This window comes from Vulpes vulpes, chromosome 9, assembly GCF_048418805.1.
Source record: "Vulpes vulpes isolate BD-2025 chromosome 9, VulVul3, whole genome shotgun sequence".
In the NCBI taxonomy this organism is placed as follows: Eukaryota; Metazoa; Chordata; class Mammalia; order Carnivora; family Canidae; genus Vulpes; species Vulpes vulpes.
The window spans coordinates 101,306,729-101,328,498 of record NC_132788.1 but is presented as its reverse complement, the minus strand read 5'-3'; the positions used below and the strand labels follow the sequence as shown (position 1 = coordinate 101,328,498).

At 56.3% G+C, this 21,770-nt stretch overlaps 1 protein-coding gene across 12 annotated transcripts in view; it reads left to right on the top strand.

The window, feature by feature from the left end:
• The first annotated feature begins 4,419 nt into the window (after positions 1-4,419).
• Positions 4,420-21,770, top strand: part of ADGRE5 (adhesion G protein-coupled receptor E5) — an 18,288-nt gene continuing 937 nt past the window's right edge. Inside the window, exons 1-20 of one of the 12 annotated variants that reach the window (XM_072721395.1) lie at positions 4,891-4,956; positions 5,984-6,460; positions 7,114-7,301; positions 10,855-10,905; positions 11,109-11,228; positions 11,761-11,916; positions 15,031-15,162; positions 15,737-15,883; positions 16,323-16,469; positions 16,550-16,608; positions 16,737-16,814; positions 17,939-18,116; positions 18,198-18,305; positions 18,520-18,755; positions 19,301-19,477; positions 20,511-20,702; positions 20,877-21,103; positions 21,190-21,256; positions 21,358-21,449; positions 21,532-21,700. In XM_072721395.1, coding sequence (XP_072577496.1) covers positions 7,268-7,301; positions 10,855-10,905; positions 11,109-11,228; positions 11,761-11,916; positions 15,031-15,162; positions 15,737-15,883; positions 16,323-16,469; positions 16,550-16,608; positions 16,737-16,814; positions 17,939-18,116; positions 18,198-18,305; positions 18,520-18,755; positions 19,301-19,477; positions 20,511-20,702; positions 20,877-21,103; positions 21,190-21,256; positions 21,358-21,449; positions 21,532-21,700 — 2,370 coding nt within the window. In that variant the 5' untranslated portion in view covers positions 4,891-4,956; positions 5,984-6,460; positions 7,114-7,267. Of the gene's footprint in view, positions 4,659-4,812; positions 4,957-5,128; positions 5,263-5,983; positions 7,012-7,033; positions 7,302-10,854; positions 10,906-11,108; positions 11,229-11,760; positions 11,917-15,030; positions 15,163-15,736; positions 15,884-16,322; positions 16,470-16,549; positions 16,609-16,736; positions 16,815-17,938; positions 18,117-18,197; positions 18,306-18,519; positions 18,756-19,300; positions 19,478-20,510; positions 20,703-20,876; positions 21,104-21,189; positions 21,257-21,357; positions 21,450-21,531; positions 21,701-21,770 lie in introns of those variants that run through there. The other 11 variants (XM_072721391.1, XM_072721398.1, XM_072721392.1 and 8 more) reach the window with 11 other exon arrangements.

Genomic DNA, 21,770 nt, shown 5'->3' with positions numbered 1-21,770 from the left:
CCTGCACCCCCAGTTCCTGTCAAGGCGTATTTGTTGAGTGAATGCATGACCATCAGATCTGTAAAAGGAGGGGGGTGGTGCCTGCTTCCTCTCAGGGCAGGGGCAGGATGCACTGAGGGGTGGCCTGGGAGCCACAAAGGAGAGGCTGTGCCAGGACAGATGGCCAGGGTGAGGGTGGGGGACACTGCTGTGACCTGCTTAGAATTTTTTTTTAATATACATTTAGGTGAAACTCACATGCCGTAAAATTAACCATCCAAGAGTGAACAATCCAGTGGCATTTGGCTCATTCACAGAGCAGTGCAACCAGCCCCTCCGTCCACGTCGTAGGATGTATTGGAACTTCCTTTCCTGTGGCTAATAGGCCATCGCATGCATGTACCACATTTCGTTGATTCATTCACCCACTGGTGGACGCTTGGGTTGTTTCCCCCAATTTGTTGGAGTCCCTGCCCTCAGCTCTTTCGCGCATCTACCTAAGAGTGGAACCCTAGGTCTCAGGGTTCCTCTGTTTAACATTTTGGGGAATGGCCAAACCATCCTCTAGTTGGATGAAGGGAGACCCGATCTGATAGAGTGCTGGGGTGGGGGGGTTATTCTTTCTGAAGCCCCTGGCTCCCCAAATACATCACTTCTTTCTGGGATTGGTCATGACATCAGCACCAGCACCGTGGCCCAGGACCCCAGGAACCAGTGACGTAGGGAGCCCCGGTGGGGACACCAAGGCACAGGGAGACGTTGATGTGGGCTGTCAGCTGAACCCTCTGCCTTCCCCCACGGGGCCCACCCTCACTGGGCATTGTCAGCCTGCAGCCCTCCACTCCCAGAAGCCCTTGCGGAATGGGGAAGAGGCTGAGAGGTCCCTGAGGAAGAGGCGGAAGTGCCCCCCGAGTGTCACCTGAGTGTCGCCCAGCCTTCCCAGCCGGGGACTGCAGGGCTTCCTGTTGGCGGCTGCTGGTTCCCACCCACACCACGCACTGCCACCCGCCTCCGCTCCCTGTCCCCACCTGGGCCTCCCCAGTACTGTTTTCCATTTCTCTTCGCTTCCTCTAAGTGCTTCTCGTTAAAGCCTTCAAACATTTAAAAATTTCCAAAACATTTTTATAAGGGCTCAGGTTTCCAGAGTCAATGAAAAGAGAATGGTCGTGACCGTCGCTCTATCCATGACCCGCGTAAAACTATTCATTATTTTTTTGGGGGGGTTCCATAGAGGCACACCCACGACCTGCCCCCCACACCCACCACTGTGAGCTGGGACAGGACCCTGCTCCCTCCCTCCAGCACCCAGGCTTCTGTTTCTTATTCTCTCCCCGACTGGTTTCTAAAAAGTGTTCTTATATATTTTATGCTCAAACCTTTTCTTGTTTCATTTTCTCTGTATGTGACCTTTGGGACGAGGGTGGCTTTTGTGTGGGGCTTCGGGCACTTCTTTTTTCCTCAGGATTCTACTACCATCAGATCACCACGTCATACTCTTTAAGCATATCACGATGTATTGGTCAATTATGCCTCAGAGAGCTGGGGAAAAAATTCTACTGTGACACCTGCCAAATAAATTAAGAGTTTTGCACTTCACAAAAAAAAAAAAAAAAAAGAGTTTTGCACTTCACTCTTTTTTTAAGAGATTTTAGGGGCGTCGGGGGGGCTCAATCAGTTAGGTGTCTGCCTTAGGCTCAGGTCATGGTCCCAGGGCTCTGGGATCGAGCCCTGCATCTGGCTCCTTGCTTGGTAGGGAGCCTGCTTCTCCCTCTCCCTCTGCCTGCTGCTCCCCCTGCTTGTGCTCTCTCTTTGTCAAATAAATAATAAAATCTGAAAAAAAAAATCTTATTTTTAGGGGCACCTGGATGGCTCATTCAGTTCAGTGTCTAACTCTTAATCTCAGCTCTGGTCTTGATCTCAGTTTCCCTGAGTTCAAGCCCCATGTTGGCCTCCATGCTGGGCATAGAGCCTACTAAAAAAAAAAAAAAAAAAATTTAATTTAAAAAATATTTTATTTTTAAGGAATCTCTACACCTAATGTGGAGCTCAGACCCATAATCCTGAGATCAAAAGTTGCATGCTCCACCAGCTGAGCGGGCCAGGAACCCCTCAAGTTTTTTTTGTTTGTTTGTTTTTAATTTTTTCATGAGAAACACAGAGAGAGAGTGAGAGGCAGAGACACAAGCAGAGGGAGAAGCAGGCTCCATGCAGGGAGCCCAACGTGGGACTCAATCCCAGGACTCCAGGATCAGGCCCTGAGCCGGAAAGGCAGACACTTAACCTCTGAGCCACTCAGGCGTCCCTACCCTCAAGTTTTTAAAATAAGAAAGGAGCGTGTTCCCAAGAGCCCCCCCTCTGGTGGCACACCCCTGGGGTTCTCTTTCACTGGCTGTATGATGGAGTCCATTGCTGAGAAAGCACTAAGCTCCCATTAAAGTCTCAATGGCCATCATGTTAAGGTGCTGCTTTAAAGAATCATTGACATCACCGGTTTTAAGCAACTTGTCCCCTGCGTCCCCATTACTTCCCCAAATCTTAGCAACTGCTGGGAAGGGGTGAAGCTGGGGACACTCTGGGGTCCAGCTGCCCTTAAGAAGCCCGCTGGGCTCCAGGGCCACCCTCGACCCCGGCTGGCTGGGCAGCTGCTTATAAACCAGCTATTTATAGCTCCACCCCTACCCTCGGCCATGTCACTGCCCCCTCCCACCTGCCACCAGTGAGATCAGCACTGATGGGGAAGGGGAAGTAGGTTGCTAAGAGAGCTGGGGCTTGTTTGGGGTTCAGGGTTGCTCCCGCAACTTCCTGGAGGCCTTTATTTCCTAGAAGCTGAGAGAACACTGTGGTGACAGCTCAGCCCACTTTCCCTACCCTCGTGGGTCTTGAGGTGAGAGAAATGGAGGAAGGGACACTGGGACACCAGGCACAAATGCATGTCCTCCTCCTGGGCCTGGAACGTGCCCCCACCCCTTTCAGGCAGTTTCCCTGTGCTGTGGCTGTGGGGTACTCTGGCACGGCTCTGTGTCCCCCCATTCATGCGGACACACTGCCCCCCACGAGTCCTCACAGCCTCAGGCCCAGAAGACCAAGAGGCCCAAGCAGTCTTGAGGGCCCAGGCCAGGGAGGCACACGTGCAGAGCCCTCCACTCCCACTTCGCCCCAGGGCCGAGGCCCCAAATAGCTTGGTGTCTATATTTAGAAGTTTGCTCAGCAGTGCCAGGGAACTATAAATATGGCCCAGCTCAGCGCTGTTTCCTAACTCCCCAGGCTGGGCTGGGCAGTGTGGGTGGCGGGGGTTAGGAGGATGCCAGCTGGGGTTAGCCAGGGCTCTGCCTCAGGAGCCCCCAGTCAGGTGGATGTGGGAGGGGGGGGCCCTTGGGGGAATCCAGGTGTCCAGCCTGCAGGAGGAGACAAAGAGCCCATTGTCAGGTCTGTCCTGGGTCAGGGGGTCAGGGTTGGCCAGCGACCTCCCACTTCTTTCCCTGGCTTCCTGGGGCTTCCTGGCTTGGGGACAGCTGTCTGGCCTCACAATAGCTGTGCCGCCCTCCTGGAGCCTGCAGCTGGGCTCATCCGCGTGGGGGCTGGCCCGGCCCCTTCCTCTGCCATTGTCTCCCAGGCAGGGGGCTTCCTGTCAGCCCCCCTCCACCCAGAGACCCCATCTGACCCCCTACCTCAGCATGGACTTGGGTGGGTGCTGGGCATAGCAGGTGGCACAAGATGCCTGGAGGTAGGACACTGGGGTCCCCTCGTCTCCCCCCACCCTCTCCCCCACGACTGTAGCGAAGAGAAGGGATGTGTCTAAGAGCCACAGTTGTTGTTCACTGAGCTTCTGCTCCTAGCTATGCCCCTGCGATTTGTGCTCTCCCTTATGGCCCTCACCTGTGCTTGGTGAGGTTCCAGCCATTTCACAGTTGAAACTGAGACCCAGGGGCATCACCTACCCAAGACCACACGGTCCCAAAGGGGAAGAGATGGGGTTTTCCCAGGACCTCTGATCTGAGGTGGGGGCGCCCTGTGACTGTCCAAGTCACTTCACTGCTCCAAGTCTGTCAAACGGAAATCACGGCACTTGGCCTTCCAGGGCTGTTGGGAAGATGTGAGTTCAATCCCTGTGGAGTGTCAGGTATACAGTAGGTGCTGGATGAGCACTATCTCCCACCAGGTTGATGTGTTCCTGTTGTAGCTACAATGATCAAAATACATAATATAATGCCATACAGTACAATATGAATAGTATTATTATTGTTGTTGTTGTTATTGGTTGAATAATCCTGGCTTAGCCACTTCCTAGCTGAGGAACCTCGAGCCAGTGGCCCAGCCTTCCAGGTGCCCAGTTTCCCATCTGACGAATAGGGACCCATCCTGTCCCTGCCTCCCTGTTGTGGAAGAGGTCACAAGATTGTCCTGGGGCTGCCAAATAGGTCAGCAGGGCTGGAACTTTAGGGCAGAGGGAAGGAGGAGGGACAATGTGACAGCCCAGCAAGGGCCAGATCAAGAAGCCTGAAGGGGGTTTCCTTCAGTGGGGGGCAGTGACAGGGGCGTGGGGGGTGGGGACTATGAAGCATGGAGCCCTACTGGGTGCATGCAGGCTGTGTGTCGGCACTGCCGAGACACGAATGGACCTCGTCCTGCTCCCTCCGGAGCTGCCAGTCTCCTGGGGGTGGGGGCAGCCGGCAAACAGGGTAAGTAGCTATATTCCGTGATGCGGGGTGGCGAGGTGCTAGAGAGAATCAAGAACCGAGAAGATTGGGAGGAGCTGGGGTGCTGAGGATGGGAGGGGATTACATTTAGATTTGACGGGTGGATCAGGAAATTGAACCAAAACATGAAGGGGAGGAGGAAGGGAACCATGAGGTTATCTGGGGTAAGAATGTTCCAGGCAAGGGCAGCAGCTTGTGCAAAAGCCCTGAGGTCAGACTGTGCCTGTGTTTTCCACAAGGAAAACTGCAGCCAAGTGAGCAAGGGGAAGAACAGGAGCAGGTGAGAGCAGGGAGGTGACACAGCAGACCGCACGGGGCCTTATGTGCTGCGGGGAGGACTTGGGGTCTTACCAGTGAGGTGGGAGCCAAGGAGGGCTCTTGAGCGGAGGAGGGGTGCGACCCGACTCAGGCATTCCCACGAGCCCTTGGGCCACTGGGAGGGGAACAGAACACCAAGGCCGGAGATGACAGATCTAGACCAAGGCGGGAGGGCTGAGGAGAAGGAGAGGTGGGAAGAGTTGGGGGTCTATCTGCAGGCAGGGCGCCAGGACTTGCTGACAGGCCGATTGTGGTGGTGGCGGTGGTGGTAAGGATGTCCTTCTTCGTGCCTTCCCCCTTCTTGCGGCCAGATCTCGAAGCCTTTGCTCCTGTTACCCTGTTCCTCCCCACCCTGCTCTGTGAGGCCAGTGAGGAGGCATTTTAATCCAATTCACCAGAAGGGAAAACTGAGTCCCAGGGAGGTCAGATCTGCTCCTAGGGCCCGAGGCACACACCAGGGAGGAGGAAAAGACCAAAGAATAGATGGTCACCGGTCACCGAAGGTGAGGACAGGTGTGAGAACAGCACCCAGGGGTAGCTCCTCCCACCTCCCCCAAGCTGGAACCCCCAAGCCCCAGCTTCTCCAGGTACCAGCTGTCTGACCCGCAGTCCTGTGGGGGAGGGGATATCCAGCCCTGGAGTTTCCACATTTGGGGGGGGAAGGGTCAAAAATCCACTCCAGACCTGATCTGGCTCCCTCCCCTCCCAGGCTTCTCCTGGGTCCTCTCCCCCTACCCTCACCAAGCCCCCTGGGTTCCCTGGCACAGTCCTTTCCCATACCCCATCCAGGACAAAGGGATGGTGGGGGTGAGAAAGGGAGAGGACAGGAAGGGGTTAATTCCAGGGGTGGAGGTGCGCCATCCATCATCTCCGGGATAATGCTTCTCTGCTTTCAGCCATTTGTGACCTTTTTTTTCCATGACCAACAATCTTCCTCCTCCGGCCTATCACGTACTTACTATTTTCTTTAATTTTCTACACTTTTGCAGCCCCAAAACCATTCATTTAAGAAGGGAGCTTTATATTGACATCCCGGTTGCAAAACCCTCTGGTTGCCCCACGAGTTGGTACATCAAAAAATGAATGATAGCACAAGGAACATAAAACCGGCTATTTGGGTTCCAGCTGGACACTGCCTCGGCTAAACCCCATGGCCGCCAAGCTGTTCAAGACACATTAGCACCCAGGAGAGACTTTCTTCTGGACGTCAAGCTCTGGCAGGGACTCGAGGACCCGGCTGTGCGCTCACGGGTCTCTGCTTGACCACCTGTTACCTGCGCCTTCGCCTCCACCTTCAAAAAATGGGAACCATAGCCCACCTGCCTCATAAGTGTCTTTGCAGAGTGAATGGGTTAAAACAGATACACAGATAATTCTAGAAGAATCAGGCCTGGATCCAATTAAGTGCTTTACAAATAATACCATTTAAAAACAATTATTAGATGCTTAAGAGACAAGCCAATCATGTGAGTTAGGAGGAAAAGGAAACCATTCTTTTATCACGTCGTTCTCTGTTGCTGCCCAGGAGCCCCTGAAAGATGTTTCTCACCGAGGGGACCGCTGGCCCAGAAAGGCCATCTCTGGAAGCATGGTGGCCCTGTGGTCCCACAGTTTCTCTTGGTTCCTGCCTGACTCCCATGAAGGACCCCTTCAAGCTCCCCCAGCCGCCATTTGGACTCCATGCCTCAGTTTCCTCACGTGGAAAACAGGGGTTGGGGGTCTGTTGGCTCAGATGCCGGCACTGGAGGCGCAGCGTCCCTAGGCAGTGAGCACAGGGCCATCCCCAACGTGCGTGCGAGCTCCCAGCAGTTTGTGACAGGCCCTCCCCAACCTGAACACCCCTGCAAGAAGAGCCGGCGGGGCCCTGGCAAGACTCCCACCCCACCCCTGCCTGCGCGGCCCCACTTTTCCCTGGGGTACAGCCAGCCCGTGCACACGGGGCCAGACAGTTGGTCAGTCGCTCAGACGGTGGAACTACAGGCAGAGGAGGACTTGCCAGCAGGTTGCGCGGACAGACGTGTGTGTGTGTGTGTGTGTGTGTGTGTGTGTGTGTGTGTGAGCGAGCCTGAGCAACGCCTATGGGTCTGTGTTTTTACTGCACTTTCCTGTTGGCTTCCAGCTGCCCTGCCAGTTCCGGGGAGGGCCCTGGGCCAGCGGCTGTCCTCCCCCACTTCATAAAGTCCCCGCCAGCCTCGGGACACCGCGCAGCTGCCCAGCCTGGGGAGACCGGCCCGCCCTGCCCCTTCTCTGCGTCCCCGCCGGCAGTTCGGACCATGGGAGGCCCCCGCGGCAGCGTCCTTCTTCAGGGTGAGAATTTGGGGGGCCCCCACGGAGAGGGATGAGGGGGGCTGCAGGAAGTGCCCTGCGACTCACTCCCTGCCCCGCGGGGAAATGGAAGGTGTGGCTGGCAGCTCCGGGGAGGCAGCCGCATGGTCAGGCGGGCACATGGAGAGAGGGCCTGGCAGCCCCGGGGCACCCCCTGCTCTGGGGGAAGCACCCAAGGGCTTCTAGGAGCCCCACTCCCACTCAGATCTCTAAGCTCTGTCCAGAGACACTTTGTGGGTTGCCTCTTAAGAAGGTAAACTGAGGCATGCGGGCAGGAGAGGGTGCAAAAAGTGAGTACTGGGACCCTGTGGGCAACTGCTTTGAACACAGGGCAGGGGTGCTGCTGGGGAGCTAGGAGCCAGGATCCCTCCGATGCGGGAGGTTCCTGCCAAGCCAATACGTCCCCCACTATCTCTGTGACAGGGGCAGCCCCAGAGACCCCCGTATTTGCTCCCCCAGACCCAGCCAGGACTTCCCTGCCATGGGTTTGAACTTGATTCTTTTAACTGTGACTTCCCCGCACCCCCACCCCTCCCTTCCAGCCCCACCCAGTATGTCTCTAACGGTTATCAGGGCAGCTCGTTGCCTGAGCAACCAGGCAACAAAGAGAGTGAAGAAATGACATTTGGGGTGCCCCAACCAGAGCTTCCCTGGGCCACAGGGACGGGGGTTCCCTGTGCTGGTCCAGGCGTGGGTGCAGGGCCTCCCCTAACACTCCCATCCTGGCTTTTCCCCACCTGGAGCAGGGACAGGAGTCTAAGTGGGACACAATTGCTGAGCGGCGGTGTGTCACTGGGGCCAAGTCACGGAGCCCCTGAGCTCACTTTCCACGCCAGTAACATGGGGGGAACCTGGTCGCCACTTTATAGGGTTAAATGTTGAGTGAGTTCTACACAAACTATTCCTGGTTCACAGCAAGAATCAAACAGCACTTTATTTTTTATTTTGATTTGTCTTACTTCCCTCTGGGAAGGACTCGGGTGGGTCTGGGGTCTGGGGTCTGGGCTAGGGGGTCCTCAGCAGGAGGAGCAAGAGGGGGGTGATTGCTCCTCCCGCACCCCGGGGTCCCGAAGCAGGAATCCATGGTCAGGGTTCCACAGGCAATGCAAACCAGATGCGACCGGGAGCAGACGACCAGCAGCTCCTCTCTCAGCTCCTGTTTGGGTGACTTCCAAGGCCCCAGATGGAGAAGGCCTGGCCCAGTGGCCTGGGGGGGGGGGGGAGGAGAGCCCAGCCCAGCCCCATTGGAGGGGATGAGGCACAAAAGGGCCCCCCCCCTCACAGGTTTGGGGAACTTGAGCTCAATTCTACCTTCCTCCGCACCCCCTTTTTTCACCACATTCTTCCTGGGATTTTTCTGGGCTCCAAGCCTCAGTTTATCCATCTGTAGAATGGACATAAACAGAGCCCCAGCCTCCCAGGGCAGTTCTGAGCAAGACAGTTGCTCTTTGGGGCTTTGGGAGCTGGGGACAAATCAGGGAAGGTCATTTTGTGGTCTGCAAAGAGGAAGTGGGTCCCAGCTGAGGGGGAACTAGCCAAGCCCCAAGGCCAGAGAGGAGGAAGAGAGGAATCCACATATAAAGAAAGGGAAGAACATTCCAGCCTTAGTTTACCCTGACTGTGAGAGGGTCTCTGCTCCCCCCATGCCTGAGGGGTATCCAGTTTGGACACAGGGACTGAGTGGTCAGGGTACCCTCAAGTCTGTACCCGTCCCCCACCCCCGCACAGCCTCTCAAGCTGTGCTTCACAATGACGACCCCAGAATTCCTCTGGGAGCCCCCATCCAGGGTCAACAGAGCGTGAGTCATCCCTTCCCCTTGGCCCAGGAAGTGACTCATGCTCTCCTACCCGCCCTCTCGGCCCCCATCCCTTCACCCACCACCTTGCTTTGGGGCTCCCTGGATAACTGGGGACCCCACAGCTTCCCCAGTGTTCCCAGACTGGCAGAGGCTCTCCGCCCCCTGAGCCCCTCCCGCGCCTCCACCTGCTGCGGAGGCACCCTACGCCCTCCCTCCCCGTTTCCATTCACCCCTTCCTCCTTCTAATCGTGTCTCCCTCTCTCGCTCTCAGTCTCTCTATCTCTACATCTCTCTGTCCAATCTCTGCCATCTTGGTCTCTCTCTTTCCAGTTCTCTATTTCTCTGTCCATCGCTAGCACTGCCTCAACTGCTGCCTCTTTCTCTCCTGCCATCTCTCTGCTCCCTTCTTCCTCTTTCTCCTCTCTCTGTGTCTCGGGCGCCTTCTCCCTCTCTTTCTTTTCTCTCCATCACTATCTCCTGGTCTCTCTCACTGGTGAACAAGGAGCTCCCTGTCCCTAGAGCCTCTGCTGATGCAGATGATTAGGAGAACCCCCAAACACATGCCTGGGGAGGAGGGTGCCCTGAGTAGCAGGAACAGCAGAGCACCACCCCACCATGAGCCCACAGCGTCTTCCTGTGTTTGGGGAGCTGGGGCTGAAAGGCCACCACTGGGTCTCAAGCTGGTCGAGGGGCCAACAGATATGGGTGTGGTGGGCGCACATCTATGTCCCCGAGCCAGGGTGCAGGGGGCCAGAGCATCTTAGATTCGGGGGCATCTGAGAGAACACCTTCACCTTCACATAAGAAATGATGATAGTGGGGATCCCTGGGTGACTTAGCGGTTTAGCGCCTGCCTTTGGCCCAGGGCATGATCCTGGAGTCCCGGGATCGAGTCCCGCGTCGGGCTCCTGGCATGGAGCCTGCTTCTCCCTCCTCCTGTGTCTCTGCCTCTCTCTCTCTCTCTCTCTCTCTCTCTCATAAATAAATAAAATCTAAAAAAAATAGAATTTAAGAAATGATGATAGTAAAATCTTAAAAAAAAACAAAACAAAACAGAGGGTACCTGGGTGTCTCAGTGGTTGAGCGCCTTGCCTTTAACTCAGGTTGTGATCCCCAGGTCCTGGGATCAAGCTCCACATCGGGCTCCCCGCAGGGAGCCTGCTTCTCCCTCTGCCTGTGTCTCTGCCTCTCTCTCTCTCTCTCTGTCTTTCATGAGTAAATTAGTAAAATCGAAAGAAAAGAAAGAAAGAAAGAAAGAAAGAGAAAGAGAGAAAGAAAGAAAGAAAGAAGAAAGAAAGAAAGAAAGAAAGAAAGAAAGAAAGAAAGAAAGAAAGAAAGAAAGAAAGAAACGATAGTAAACACCTGGACACACCAGGCAGCGTTCACGGGCTTAGTTCTCAGATGCCTCTAGGAAGTGAGGCCCATCATCATTCCCATTCGACAGATGGAAAAACTGAGGCACTGGGAAGTGAGGTCACATGACCAAGGTCTGGGATTTGAACCAGGGACATCCGTCTCCGGGAGATGGTGGCAGACACTGCAGCTGTGGGTGTTGGAGTCCAGGGAGGGCTGCTCGCTCTCTCAGTAGCGATGGACAGAGCCCAAGCCTGGGAGGGGTCAGTAGCCCCCCTGCCTCAGATGTGTCACCCTCAGGTCTCCATCAAGTCTCCATCAACGGTTCCCTGCTCTGAGGTGCCCCCTGCCCACACCCCCCCCCCCCTCTCTCTCTGTTCCAGGGCTGTGTGTCTTACTGATTCTGTTGGAAGCTGGATCCCAGAAAACCAGTGGTGAGTCTGTTGGGAGCAAACAAGTCCACAGCCAGAGTCTGGGGAAGGAGCCCTGGATCCCCATCGCCCAGGCAGCGGGGGAGGCCTGCTGCAGGGGGAAGGTCAGGGGGTCCCGGCAACCCCTCCTTTGGAGATGATCCTGCCTCCCCATCCGGGCACCTGGCTCAGACCTCACCTTCCGACTGTGGTCACCTTCCCCACAGGCTGTGCACGCTGGTGCCCTCCGAAATCCACATGTGTCAATGCCACCACCTGTCGCTGCTCTCCAGGATTCAGTTCTCTGTCCGGGGAGATCTTCTCCAGCCCCCTGGAGAGTTGTGATGGTACAGGGGCTTGGGGTGGTTGAGGGGAGCACGAAGATGGGGGGGGTGCATAACCCAGTGCCCATGGGGGAATGTGAGTGGTGGCTGGAGTCTCAGCCTTTGGCCTTGGGACTGTCACCAAGGGCAGAGAAAAGAGAAAGAAAAAGATATCAAGGTGGAAAATAACAAGGGAATAAACACGGCTTCCTGGAGAGAGAGGAGCTCTGGAGTCTGTGCTTCCCTTTGCCCTGCCACGACTGGGGAGGAAGATGCAGAGCTGCCCCCACCCCCATCTCAACACTCCCTACTGTGTTCAGATCCAGGATGCCAGCCAGAGGGCAGAGAGGAGCAGAGCTGAATGGGTGGGCTTCAGGAATGGCTTGCTCCAACTGCAGCCCAGCCTCTGCAGTCTATCTTAAGGATCTAATCCTTTCCCAAAAGATACTGATTAAGTATCGGGCCCCGAGCAGGAGAGTCAGGTAGGGGAGTGGGATCTCTTCCCTAAATGAACTCACACCTTTGGGAGGTGACCCTTTGCTCCGTTGTCTTCCAGACATCAATGAGTGTGGACCACCGCCGCTGGTGTCCTGTGGACGGTTAGCAGACTGTCAGAACACAGAGGGGAGCTACCACTGCATGTGCAGCCCGGGATACGCGCTTGCTTCTGGGGCAACGACGTTCGTGAATGAGAGTGAGAACACATGTCAAGGTAGGAACCTCCCCATCTCCCCATCCATGAGGTTTGGGGTTACCAGAGCCCTTCCTGAATCACCCCCGGGGTGCAGGGCCCTGGTTACAGGGTACAACACCCACGTCAGAGTCAGGACAGGCACAGACAGGCAGGGGAGCGTGAAGGCCAAGGGCGCAAATCCTGGCTCTGCCACTTGGTCGGTAGCTGTGTGTGTGGCACCAGCCAGGATTCTTATTCAGAAATCACTGTTACTGGGTGAGATGGGATGATATGATGACGATTTTGTGTTTTCTTAAAAAAAAAAAAAAAAGTGGGGGGGGGTCTCTATTTTTACAGATAAAAAGAAAAGTAGCTTTGTCTTTTGTTAACTGTGTGACCTTGGACCAGTTATTTCACCTCTCTGTGCCTCAGTTTACCCATCTGTAAAAAGGGGGTAACAGTGGTGCTTATTTCATAGAATTGCTGGGAAGAGAGACACCAAAGCACAGAATGGTGGCTGTCGGGTTCTGAATTCTACTCCTCACGATCCGATGCACCCTCTCCAGGATGGGCACCCCGCCTGGGGCCATGCCCGGGGAGGGGTCACCGAGAGCAGCTGCTCCAGTCTATCCCCACTGCAGTCGCATCTCTTGCCGGGGTCTTGCCCAGTGATCCACGGCTCGGAGCCAGGAGAAGCCTGGCTTGTGCGCATCACCAGGCTTTGCCCCACTGCCCTTCCAGGGAGAAAAGCAGGCAGGGGAAGGGGCTTCCGGTATCCACAGAGGGCAGAGGGCCCAGCAGTGGGTGGGGAGCAGCGAAGCGTTGCCCACCAGACAGAGGGGGTTAGTGCAGAATAGAGAGAGAGAGAGAGAGCAAGGGAGGAGAGAAATGAGCAGTGGACTCTGAGGCGGGTGCGTAGGCCCACCTGCTAGGGCGAGGAGAGCCCACAGCCTTGGTCCCCAGCCCCCCCTCCCCCGCATGCAGAAAGGGCTGCAGAGCCTCGCTGGTGGGAGGGAAGGGAGGATCTGCACTATGGTGAGCCCAGAGGGAGGGCCCCATCCACAGCACTGCTGGTTCCTAGGGGCCTCTGGGTGGAGGTTGTGCCCCAGACATGTGGCCTGGCCAGAGGACAGAGCCTTTACATGAAATGGAAAAGGTCCATCATCTCCAGGTGAACACAGCATGTTTTCGGAATGGAGAGCGGGCTGGGTTTCAACTCCCACTTGCCTCCTGGGCCCCACACCCTTGTGCACCAAGCAACCTGCACAACTGCACATGACGATCATGTGTCCCACTCAGTGTGCCTGGACTATTGTCAGCCGCCAGCACAAGTGGTGGCTGATTTTGGTTACTGAGGGGCTGTATTGTTGTATTAGAACAGGCCAGGGCTGAGAGAAGGGGACTCTGTCAGGAGGCTGGGCAGGGACACGGATGAACAAAGAGACGGGAGAGGGACCACTGTGGACCTCAAGCCGGGTGACGGGGAGAGAACAGTCTGCTAGTTTGGCCCAGGGCCTGTCGCCTGAAGACCTCGCTCTGTGACGGTCTCAGCCTTTGCCACAGCTGAGGACACACGCAGCCGTGTCATGGCAGTGAGACCTGCTAAAGGCGGGAGACCCAGGCCCTTCTGTGCTCCATTTCCCAGAGGCATCAGAGGATGTCCTGGGCACCCACCTGGTGTCCCAAACCTCTCTGAATCCCAAGTCTCAGAGCCCTCCCCTGAGGGTTCGGACTGCCCTCCTGCCTCCCCGGGGTCTTATGTGCATGAAACAAGAGGCAGTGGCGTTCAAGATACTTCGCAGGAAGCGTGTTCCAGCGCAATACCCGTCCTCCTGGCCACCATCATAACCGCCTGGATGAGACCCGCCCCCACTGGAGCCCACGTGCACTTGGCCATCCCAGGAGCCCTCCCAGACCCTCAGCCACGATGGACCCAGGGACCCCGTCTGGAGATTTGAGGGCAGGCTCACAGCCCTTGGCCAGCCCCTCGCCTGAGAGGGCTTCTCCTGATGCCCTGACCCCTGCTCCTCAGCCACTTGGCCTCCCTCTGTTTCCCTGAACAAGTCTCTATCCTGACCCTCCCTGGCAGCTTTGGTTCAGCCCAGATGACCAGGGCAGCCTGGATATCCGGGACCCAGAGATTGTTGTGTCTGGGGTGGGCCAGGTGACACCAACCCCTCAACCCCACACACAAATGCTCAGAAAATCAGGCGAACCAGACTGGACCAGACACCTAGAGATCCATCCAGAACCACTGCCTGGGTCTGACCCTCTCCTGGGGAGGTCAACCCAGGTCCCATGGGACACCTGACCACTCAGAGACAGAAGATGGAGGCTGAGCCTCTTGCAGCTGGACCCAGTGTCTGTATCCCTGGTGGGGGAGGCCAAGGGCCAAGAAGACAGAAACATCTGCCACTTCTCGCCCATCAGCACCTGCTCTTCTCTCCAGCCGCCCAGCACCTGCCCCCCACTGGCCTTGCTCACCACATCCCATCAGTCGAAGCGAGGCCTTCATGGGAATCAGAAGAAGGCATCTTTCCTGCTCCAAGACGGCCTGACTGGACATGAGTGACGCTGTCCATCCAGCCTGGTGCCCACCGCCCGGGCGGCCCTGGCCTGTCTGGCACCATCCTTACTCTCCCCGCACTACCCCGAAGCCTCGTTCTTGAAGGGCCTGGCTCAGGTGTGGGTCTTGTCTATCTCGTGTGGCTGGAATCTCAGAGTTAGCATGAATGGAGGCATGCTGTCCTGCCGGGACCACCGGCCACCCTGGGGGACTTAGGTCATCGCTGGGAGCCATGACAGGTCCCGGTTGGGAACGCAGCATTTCCCCTGCACACAGCTCCCAGGAAGGCCCACCCTGGACTTGTCCAAGTCCTCAGGCTGCAACACAGGTGGCCATGAGGTCCCTGTCCCAGTTAGAGCTGCCCAGAGGGGCCGAGGGAGCCAGCGCTGGCAGATGCGGAGGACTTGGACCACTTCTGGCAACATCTGGACAACAGAACATCGGGGCCACCATGCTCGCCCATAGGACGCCTCTGTGTGAATTAGAAAAGGCACCCACGCACTGAGGAGGAGAGAGCAGGGCCCTCCAGATGCTTCTATCCCAGGAAACAGGTGTAGGCGTCCATCACCCTCTCCTTCCTCCCGCAGATGTGGATGAATGTCAGCTGAAGCCCAGAGTGTGTAAAAGCCGGGGCATCTGCACCAACACCCAGGGCAGCTACACCTGCAAGTGCCCGCCCGGCTTCCAGCTCAACCTGGGCGACCTGAATCCGTGCACAGGTAGAGGCCCTGGAAGACGCTGTGAGGCTGCACTGGAGCTGGGGAGGGGCTGAGGCGGATCCCACAGCCCCAGGAGGAGGGGGAAGACCCTCAGTTTCCAGAAACACCAGGGGTTTGCTCTGCCCAAGGATTCACCTCCCCAGAAGGTTCCACCACAGAGCAGGGAGGCAGCAGGGCCTTCCAGGCCTGGGGTTCCCTTATCGAGGCCCCGGCCTCTGGGCACACCTCCCGGTCTCACCCCTCCTCATCCGTCACACGGGAGCAGAGAAAGGTGTCACTTCCAGTCCCTAGAAAGGGAACTTGGGTGGGCCAGAGTTGGGGCAGGTGGGAGGGAGTAAGCAAGGGTCCTCGGAAAGAGAGTCTGGGCCCCATGACTCAGTCTCCCTCCTGGTTTCACAGCCTGTAAACTGGGGACCATAGCCCCTGCCATGCCCATCTTGCAGGGAGGCCATGGTAAGATGCGCTGAGGTTAAATGTGCAGGTGGTAGCATGTGCAATAATGGTGGGGTCCTTGGTGCCGGGCAGTGAGAAGGGGTGCAGTGAGTGGAACCTGACACTCTGGCTTTGTCCTCAGATGTGAATGAATGTACCTCGGGGCAGAACCCATGCCACAACTCCACCCACTGCCTCAACAACATCGGAGGCTATGAGTGCCGCTGCCGCCCGGGATGGAAGCCGGTTCCTGGATCCCCCAATGGCCCAAGCAACACCGTCTGTGAAGGTCCAGAGCTCAGATGCCACATCCTGGAGACCCACACTCAGAACATCTGATCACATATTCAGTGACACCCACACAAACCAAGCAGCATGAACCCTGTGGGTGTCCTGCCCTACCAGGCATTAATTCCTTTGAGGCTGGATGGGAAAAGATCTGGGGTTTCCCAGGGAAGGAGCTGAGGTACCGAGGAGCAGGCTCCTTGGAGACCCCAGGCAGCAGCTAATTACTAACTGGGACAAAGGTATTTCTATATTCACAACCTGCACATCAGTACAGGGATCACATGCTAGGTGTCAGGCTTCCGCACACTTCCCATAAGCCCTGCATCACCAGGATGTGGGGTCAGCAGGTGATATCACCTCCCATCAATGGGAGACACACAGGAAACAGGAGCAGGGCATGGAGAGGAAAGGTGTTCTGATTCCCATCTTTGTGCCCCCAGATGTGGACGAGTGCAGCTCCGGGAAACATATGTGCCATTACTCCACCGTCTGCGTCAACACTGTGGGCTCCTACAAGTGCCGCTGCCGCCGGGGCTGGAAGCCCAAACCTGGATTCCAGGATAAGCAACTGAACACCACCTGCGAAGGTACCTGGTCTCACCTGACCCCAGACTCCACCCATGAAACATGCACAGACACTCTGACACCTAATGAACATCTGTTCTAGTCCCTGCAGCAGAGATATCCTTCCCCACCTGGACCCCACCCCCTGGAATCAAGAGCCAGGTGAGTGGCCCCAGGGGACCAGGAGGCAGGCATCCCTCTGTGCAGCCCACCTGATCCACCCATTTCCCCCAAGTTCCCACATCCACACATCTGTCTGACCTCTCTGACCTGTCTCATCTCTATTCTAGAAACTCTCCCATTTCTTTGAAAGAGTCCAAGAGCTGCGCAGAGACTTCAATCCAGACTTGGCTCAGGAGACCATCCAGGTAAGGGCAAGAGCAGAGGGGACTCCTGGATGGCGTGGGGGTGGCTGAGGGATGATTCCATGTGGGTGGAGAGAGCCTAAGCAGAGGTTACACAGATACAGACATACATACACACCCCAAAATGTAAGCGCACACGCGCACACACACGCAGGCACGTATGGAATGTAATGCCAAAAGAATGGAGCAGTTAGGAATTTTACCTGCATAGCTAAGCCGCAAAGGTTTACATCCTCCTCATCCCATCCACTCTACCTCCACCCACTGCCACGTTCTGAGGCAAGTGGCTCCCTTTCTCTGGGCCTCAGTCTCACCTGAAAATAGGGCCTGCTCTATACAGTCAGTTTGAAGGTTTTACGCAAACTAATAGAAGTAAAGTTCCAAGAAAGAGCAGGGCTTGGCACACGGTGAGCATTATAGCATTATACCTACGTTTTAGCCTATGTGCTAAGCCGGGTAGAAACACGTGAGCCCCTGTGTCATTTTAAATTTTCTGGTAGCTACATTAAAACAAACATGTAAAGGATACAAGCAAAGTTAACACGAAGACTGCAAAGACTGCACTGCGTTCAACCCAAAAGATTCAAAATATTACCACTGCAACATGGAGCTGTATTTCCGGTGCTGGATAGCCACATGTGGCTAGTGACAGCTGTTCTGGACAGTGCAGACTAGAACACAGCCTGGCAGGAAGCCCACTGCCTGGTACACGTAAAGCACCACTGTTACAGTACATGCACAAAGGCATATTCTTTTTTAAAAAAAAGATTTTATTTATTTATTCATGGGGGGGGGTGCAGAGACACAGGCAGAGGGAGAAGCAGGCTCTATGCAGGGAGCCCAATGTGGGACTCGACCTCGGGTCTCCAGGATTACGCCCTGGGTCGAAGGCAGCACTAAACCCCCGAGCCACCTGGGCTGCCCAACACAGGCATATTTTAAGTCCCCTCACTTGTCTTCTGGCCACTGCAGTCTCTCAATGATTCCCCTATCAACCCAATGTCCCCCCAGGCCACTCCGGTGGTTCTGCAGTGTGCCCCTTGGTGGAGGGAGGCTGGTGAGGTCAGGGTCCTTCGGGCAGCCCTTGTGGCACAGTGACCCACCAAGCTGTCACCCGTCACTCCCAGAAACTCATCGAGTCAATGGATGAGATGCTAAAACCCTCTGGAGACCTGGAGGCCATGGACCCATCTGAAAGGCACCACATGGCCACCCACTTCCTCCTTGGCCTCGAAACAGTCCTGAGGACCCTGGCCAAGGCCATACCTAGAGCCTCCTTCACCTATCGCTCCCCTTTGGACACAGGTGAGCCCCAGCCCTGCCCCGCCCCAGCCCTGGGCCCCGTCCCACACCCAGAGTCCCCAATCACTGCCTCTGTCTCCTCAGAGCTATCCCTGATGATCCAGGAGCATGAGGATGGAAATGTCACCATGGGTCAGACGCATGCACAGATGCTGCTGAACTGGGCTGTGGCGACAGAACCCAGCAACTCAGGTAACAGTAGGGAGCCCAAGGGGACACCAGTGGGAGAGGGGAGGGGGAGCTGGGATGTGCTAGGGGTGAGGTTCTGAATATGTAACAACTGGAAGCTGAGCTATTGCCAGGGCCCCCAGGCAACCTGGTGGACTAGAGAGCCAATCAGAGGCCTTAGGAGGCAGAATGGGGCATGGGGAGGCAGGAGAAGGTAGCCCACCTGTCTCTCCTCCAGGCCCCACCGTGATGGGCATCCTCTCCATCCGGAACATGCAGAATTTGCTGTCCAACGCCTCCTTGGAGCTGGAACCTGAGAAGAAAGAGCAGCTAAAAAAGATCCACCGAAGTCCTGTCCGTGGTGCCCAGCTTCAGCTCCTCTCGGCCGTCAATGTGGTCTTTCTGAGCAACACAAACACAGAGAAACTTGACTCTCCTGTCACCTTTGCCTTCTCCCACCTGGAGAATCCTCAGGTAGGGAGGAATCAGCTCTACAGCTCACCCCTTAGCCAAGGTCACAGTGGTTCATATATCGCCTTCATTTTCCCACTCTGCTCCTTCCTCAGATGGACCTCAGGGCCTTTGTACTTGCTGTGCCCTCTGGGACACACTTTCCTCCCACATGGCTCAGTCCTTTACCTGGTTTGTCTTCGTTCAAATGGTACCTCCTCTTTTAGGCCTTCCCTGACCTTCTTACCTAAAATTACAATTTATAGTTATGCCCCACCTCCCCCATGCTGTTTCTTTCTTGTTTTAATAGCACTTATGACCTTCTAACACACTACCTCATTTACATATTAGGTTATTTCCACCTGTCTCTTCCACTAGCATGCCAACCCCAAAAGGGCAGGGACTTCTGTCTGCCCTGTTCATTGTGTGTCAGACCTGGGGACACATCAAAGTAGGTGCTCAGTAAATACTTGTCAAAGGAAAAGCAGCCCTCCTCAGATTCCACCCAAGCCTAGGACCCAAGAGTGGGCTCCAGGTTAACCTCTCCAACCATTCCCACCTGCCCACAGCCAAAGAAACTTGGGACACGGCAGGAGTTGATCTGTGCATTCTGGAAGGGTGACAAGAACAACGGGCACTGGGCCACCACGGGCTGCCAGACCCTGGGCACTAGGAATAACAGCACCACCTGCCAGTGCAACCACCTGAGCAGCTTTGCCATCCTCATGGCCCACTATGATATAGAGGTGAGCAGCACAGGGGCCTCTCAAAAGCCCACAGGAGGCAAGGTTGTCTTAGGTGAGGCAAGCAGCTAGGTTTTTATAAAAGATTATTTATTTATTTATTTATTTATTTATTTATTTATTTATTTAAGATAATGAGAGTGAGAGAGCACCAGAGAGAGCAAGCACAGCTGGGGGGTATTGCAGAGGGAGAGGGAGAAGCAGACTTCCTGCTGAGCAGGGTGCCCTACATGGGGTTCAATCCCAGGACCCTGAGATCATGACCCGAGCCAAAGGCAGACACTTAACCGACTAAGCCACCCAGGTGCCCCAGGCAGCTGGTTCTTGTTGATATGGCCCAACTGGCTCTCTATATGGTCCCACAGCCCAGATGGCCACACCCCCTGCCCCCAGCCTTTCCCTGCCCCCCCCCGCCCCCAGACCTGCCCATGGCTCAGAAACTAAATGCAGGCCCTCTGACTGTCCACTTCAAACCAGTTGAATATTGCTAAAAGCTCCTAAGGGAGCACAACTTCCTGTATGTGGCCTCAGAGACCCATAGGCAGGCTGGTCCACGTGTTTAACTGGAAAGTCCCAAGCAGAGTAGGGCAGGCTGTGGTCCAGGCCTTTAAATGTCCAGGAAGGACAAAAAGATGAGTTGTGGTGAGTTGACAATGTGGCCAGGTGTAGGAGGGGTAAAATTTGAGAAGAGGGAGAGGAAGGTCAGAAAAGTGGGAACCATCAGCATTAGAAAAGGAGGATGTGGCCTCAAGGCTTCACTGAGGACCTTCTCAGAAGTCTGAGTGTTTAGTGAGGAAGTCCATCAAGAGGAACTGGGGACCCCTGGTGCATCCATGCTGACTGGGGGTGGGGTGCAGTACTTAGGATGAGACACAGAGGCTTGCTCAGGTGTTGAGGGCAGGGGATGTGGAGAGAGGTGAGTGGCATGATCAGAGACCTGCAGGACAGGACCCAGATGGGTCTGGGTGGTAGGGCCCGCGAGGAGGGAAGTCTTCGGGGCACTGAGCGAGCCCCGCGCACCCCATCTTGCATCTAGGACCAGAAGCTGTCCCTGATCACCAAGGTGGGGCTGGTGCTGTCGCTACTCTGCTTGCTGCTGTGCATTCTCACCTTCCTGCTGGTGCGGCCCATCCAAGGCTCGCGCACCACCGTGCACCTGCACCTCTGTATCTGCCTCTTCGTGGGCTCCACCATCTTCCTGGTGGGCATCGAAAACGAAGGCGACCAGGTGAGGTCCGGGCCAGTGGAGGGTCCCAGCCTCAGCAGAGGGGAGCCCCGCCCATCCCCAGGGCTCGGCCGGCACCACAGGCCCGGGAGGCACTTGGCTCCCGCCCACCCCGCCCACTCCCCAGGCCTCGGCCCCGCCCCGCCCTGACGTCGCCCCGCGCCCCCCGCCCCGCAGGTGGGGCTGCGCTGCCGCCTGGTGGCCGGACTGCTGCACTACTTTTTCCTGGGCGCCTTCTGCTGGATGAGCCTCGAGGGCCTAGAGCTCTACTTCCTGGTGGTGCGCGTGTTCCGCGGCCAGGGCCTGAGCAAGTGGCAGCTCTGCCTGATAGGCTACGGGGTGCCCCTGGTCATCGTGGCCATCTCCGCGGCCGTCAAAAGCAAGGGCTACGGCTACATCCTCTAGTGAGTGCAGGCTAGCAGTTGGGCGGGAGGGCAGGGGACCCCAGTACCGGCGTTGGAGGTGCTGACCGCCCCCTCCCCTCATCCAGTTGCTGGTTGAACAGAGAGGACGGCTTCCTCTGGAGCTTCCTGGGGCCTGTGATTTTCATCGTTCTGGTAAGTGCCCCCCATGCCCACAGCCTGAGGGGCGCAGCCCCACAAGACCTGCAGCAGTTCTGAGCACTTCCCCTAATGCAGATTCTATGCTCCCTGCCCAGTGCAATGCGGTGGTCTTCGTGACTACAGTCTGGAAACTCACACAGAAGTTTTCTGAGATCAACCCAGACATGAAGAAACTGAAGAAGGCCAGGTGAGAAGAAAGGCCTGAAGGGGGCTGGCAGAGAGGAGGGTGGGGTGGGCCCCCCCATACTGGAGCCCTGTTCTCCCTGCAGGGTGCTGACCATCACTGCTGTGGCCCAGCTCTTTGTGCTGGGCAGCACCTGGATCTTTGGCTTGTTCCTCTTCGACCCGGACAGCTGGGTGCTGTCCTACACCTTCTGCATCCTCAACTCCCTGCAAGGCCTCTTCCTCTTCCTGCTCCACTGCTTGCTCAACAAGAAGGTGGGCTGTAGCCGCTATGGGTAGGGTGCGCTGGGGGGCCCAGCCATGGAGCCTGCCCCTTCCCTAACCT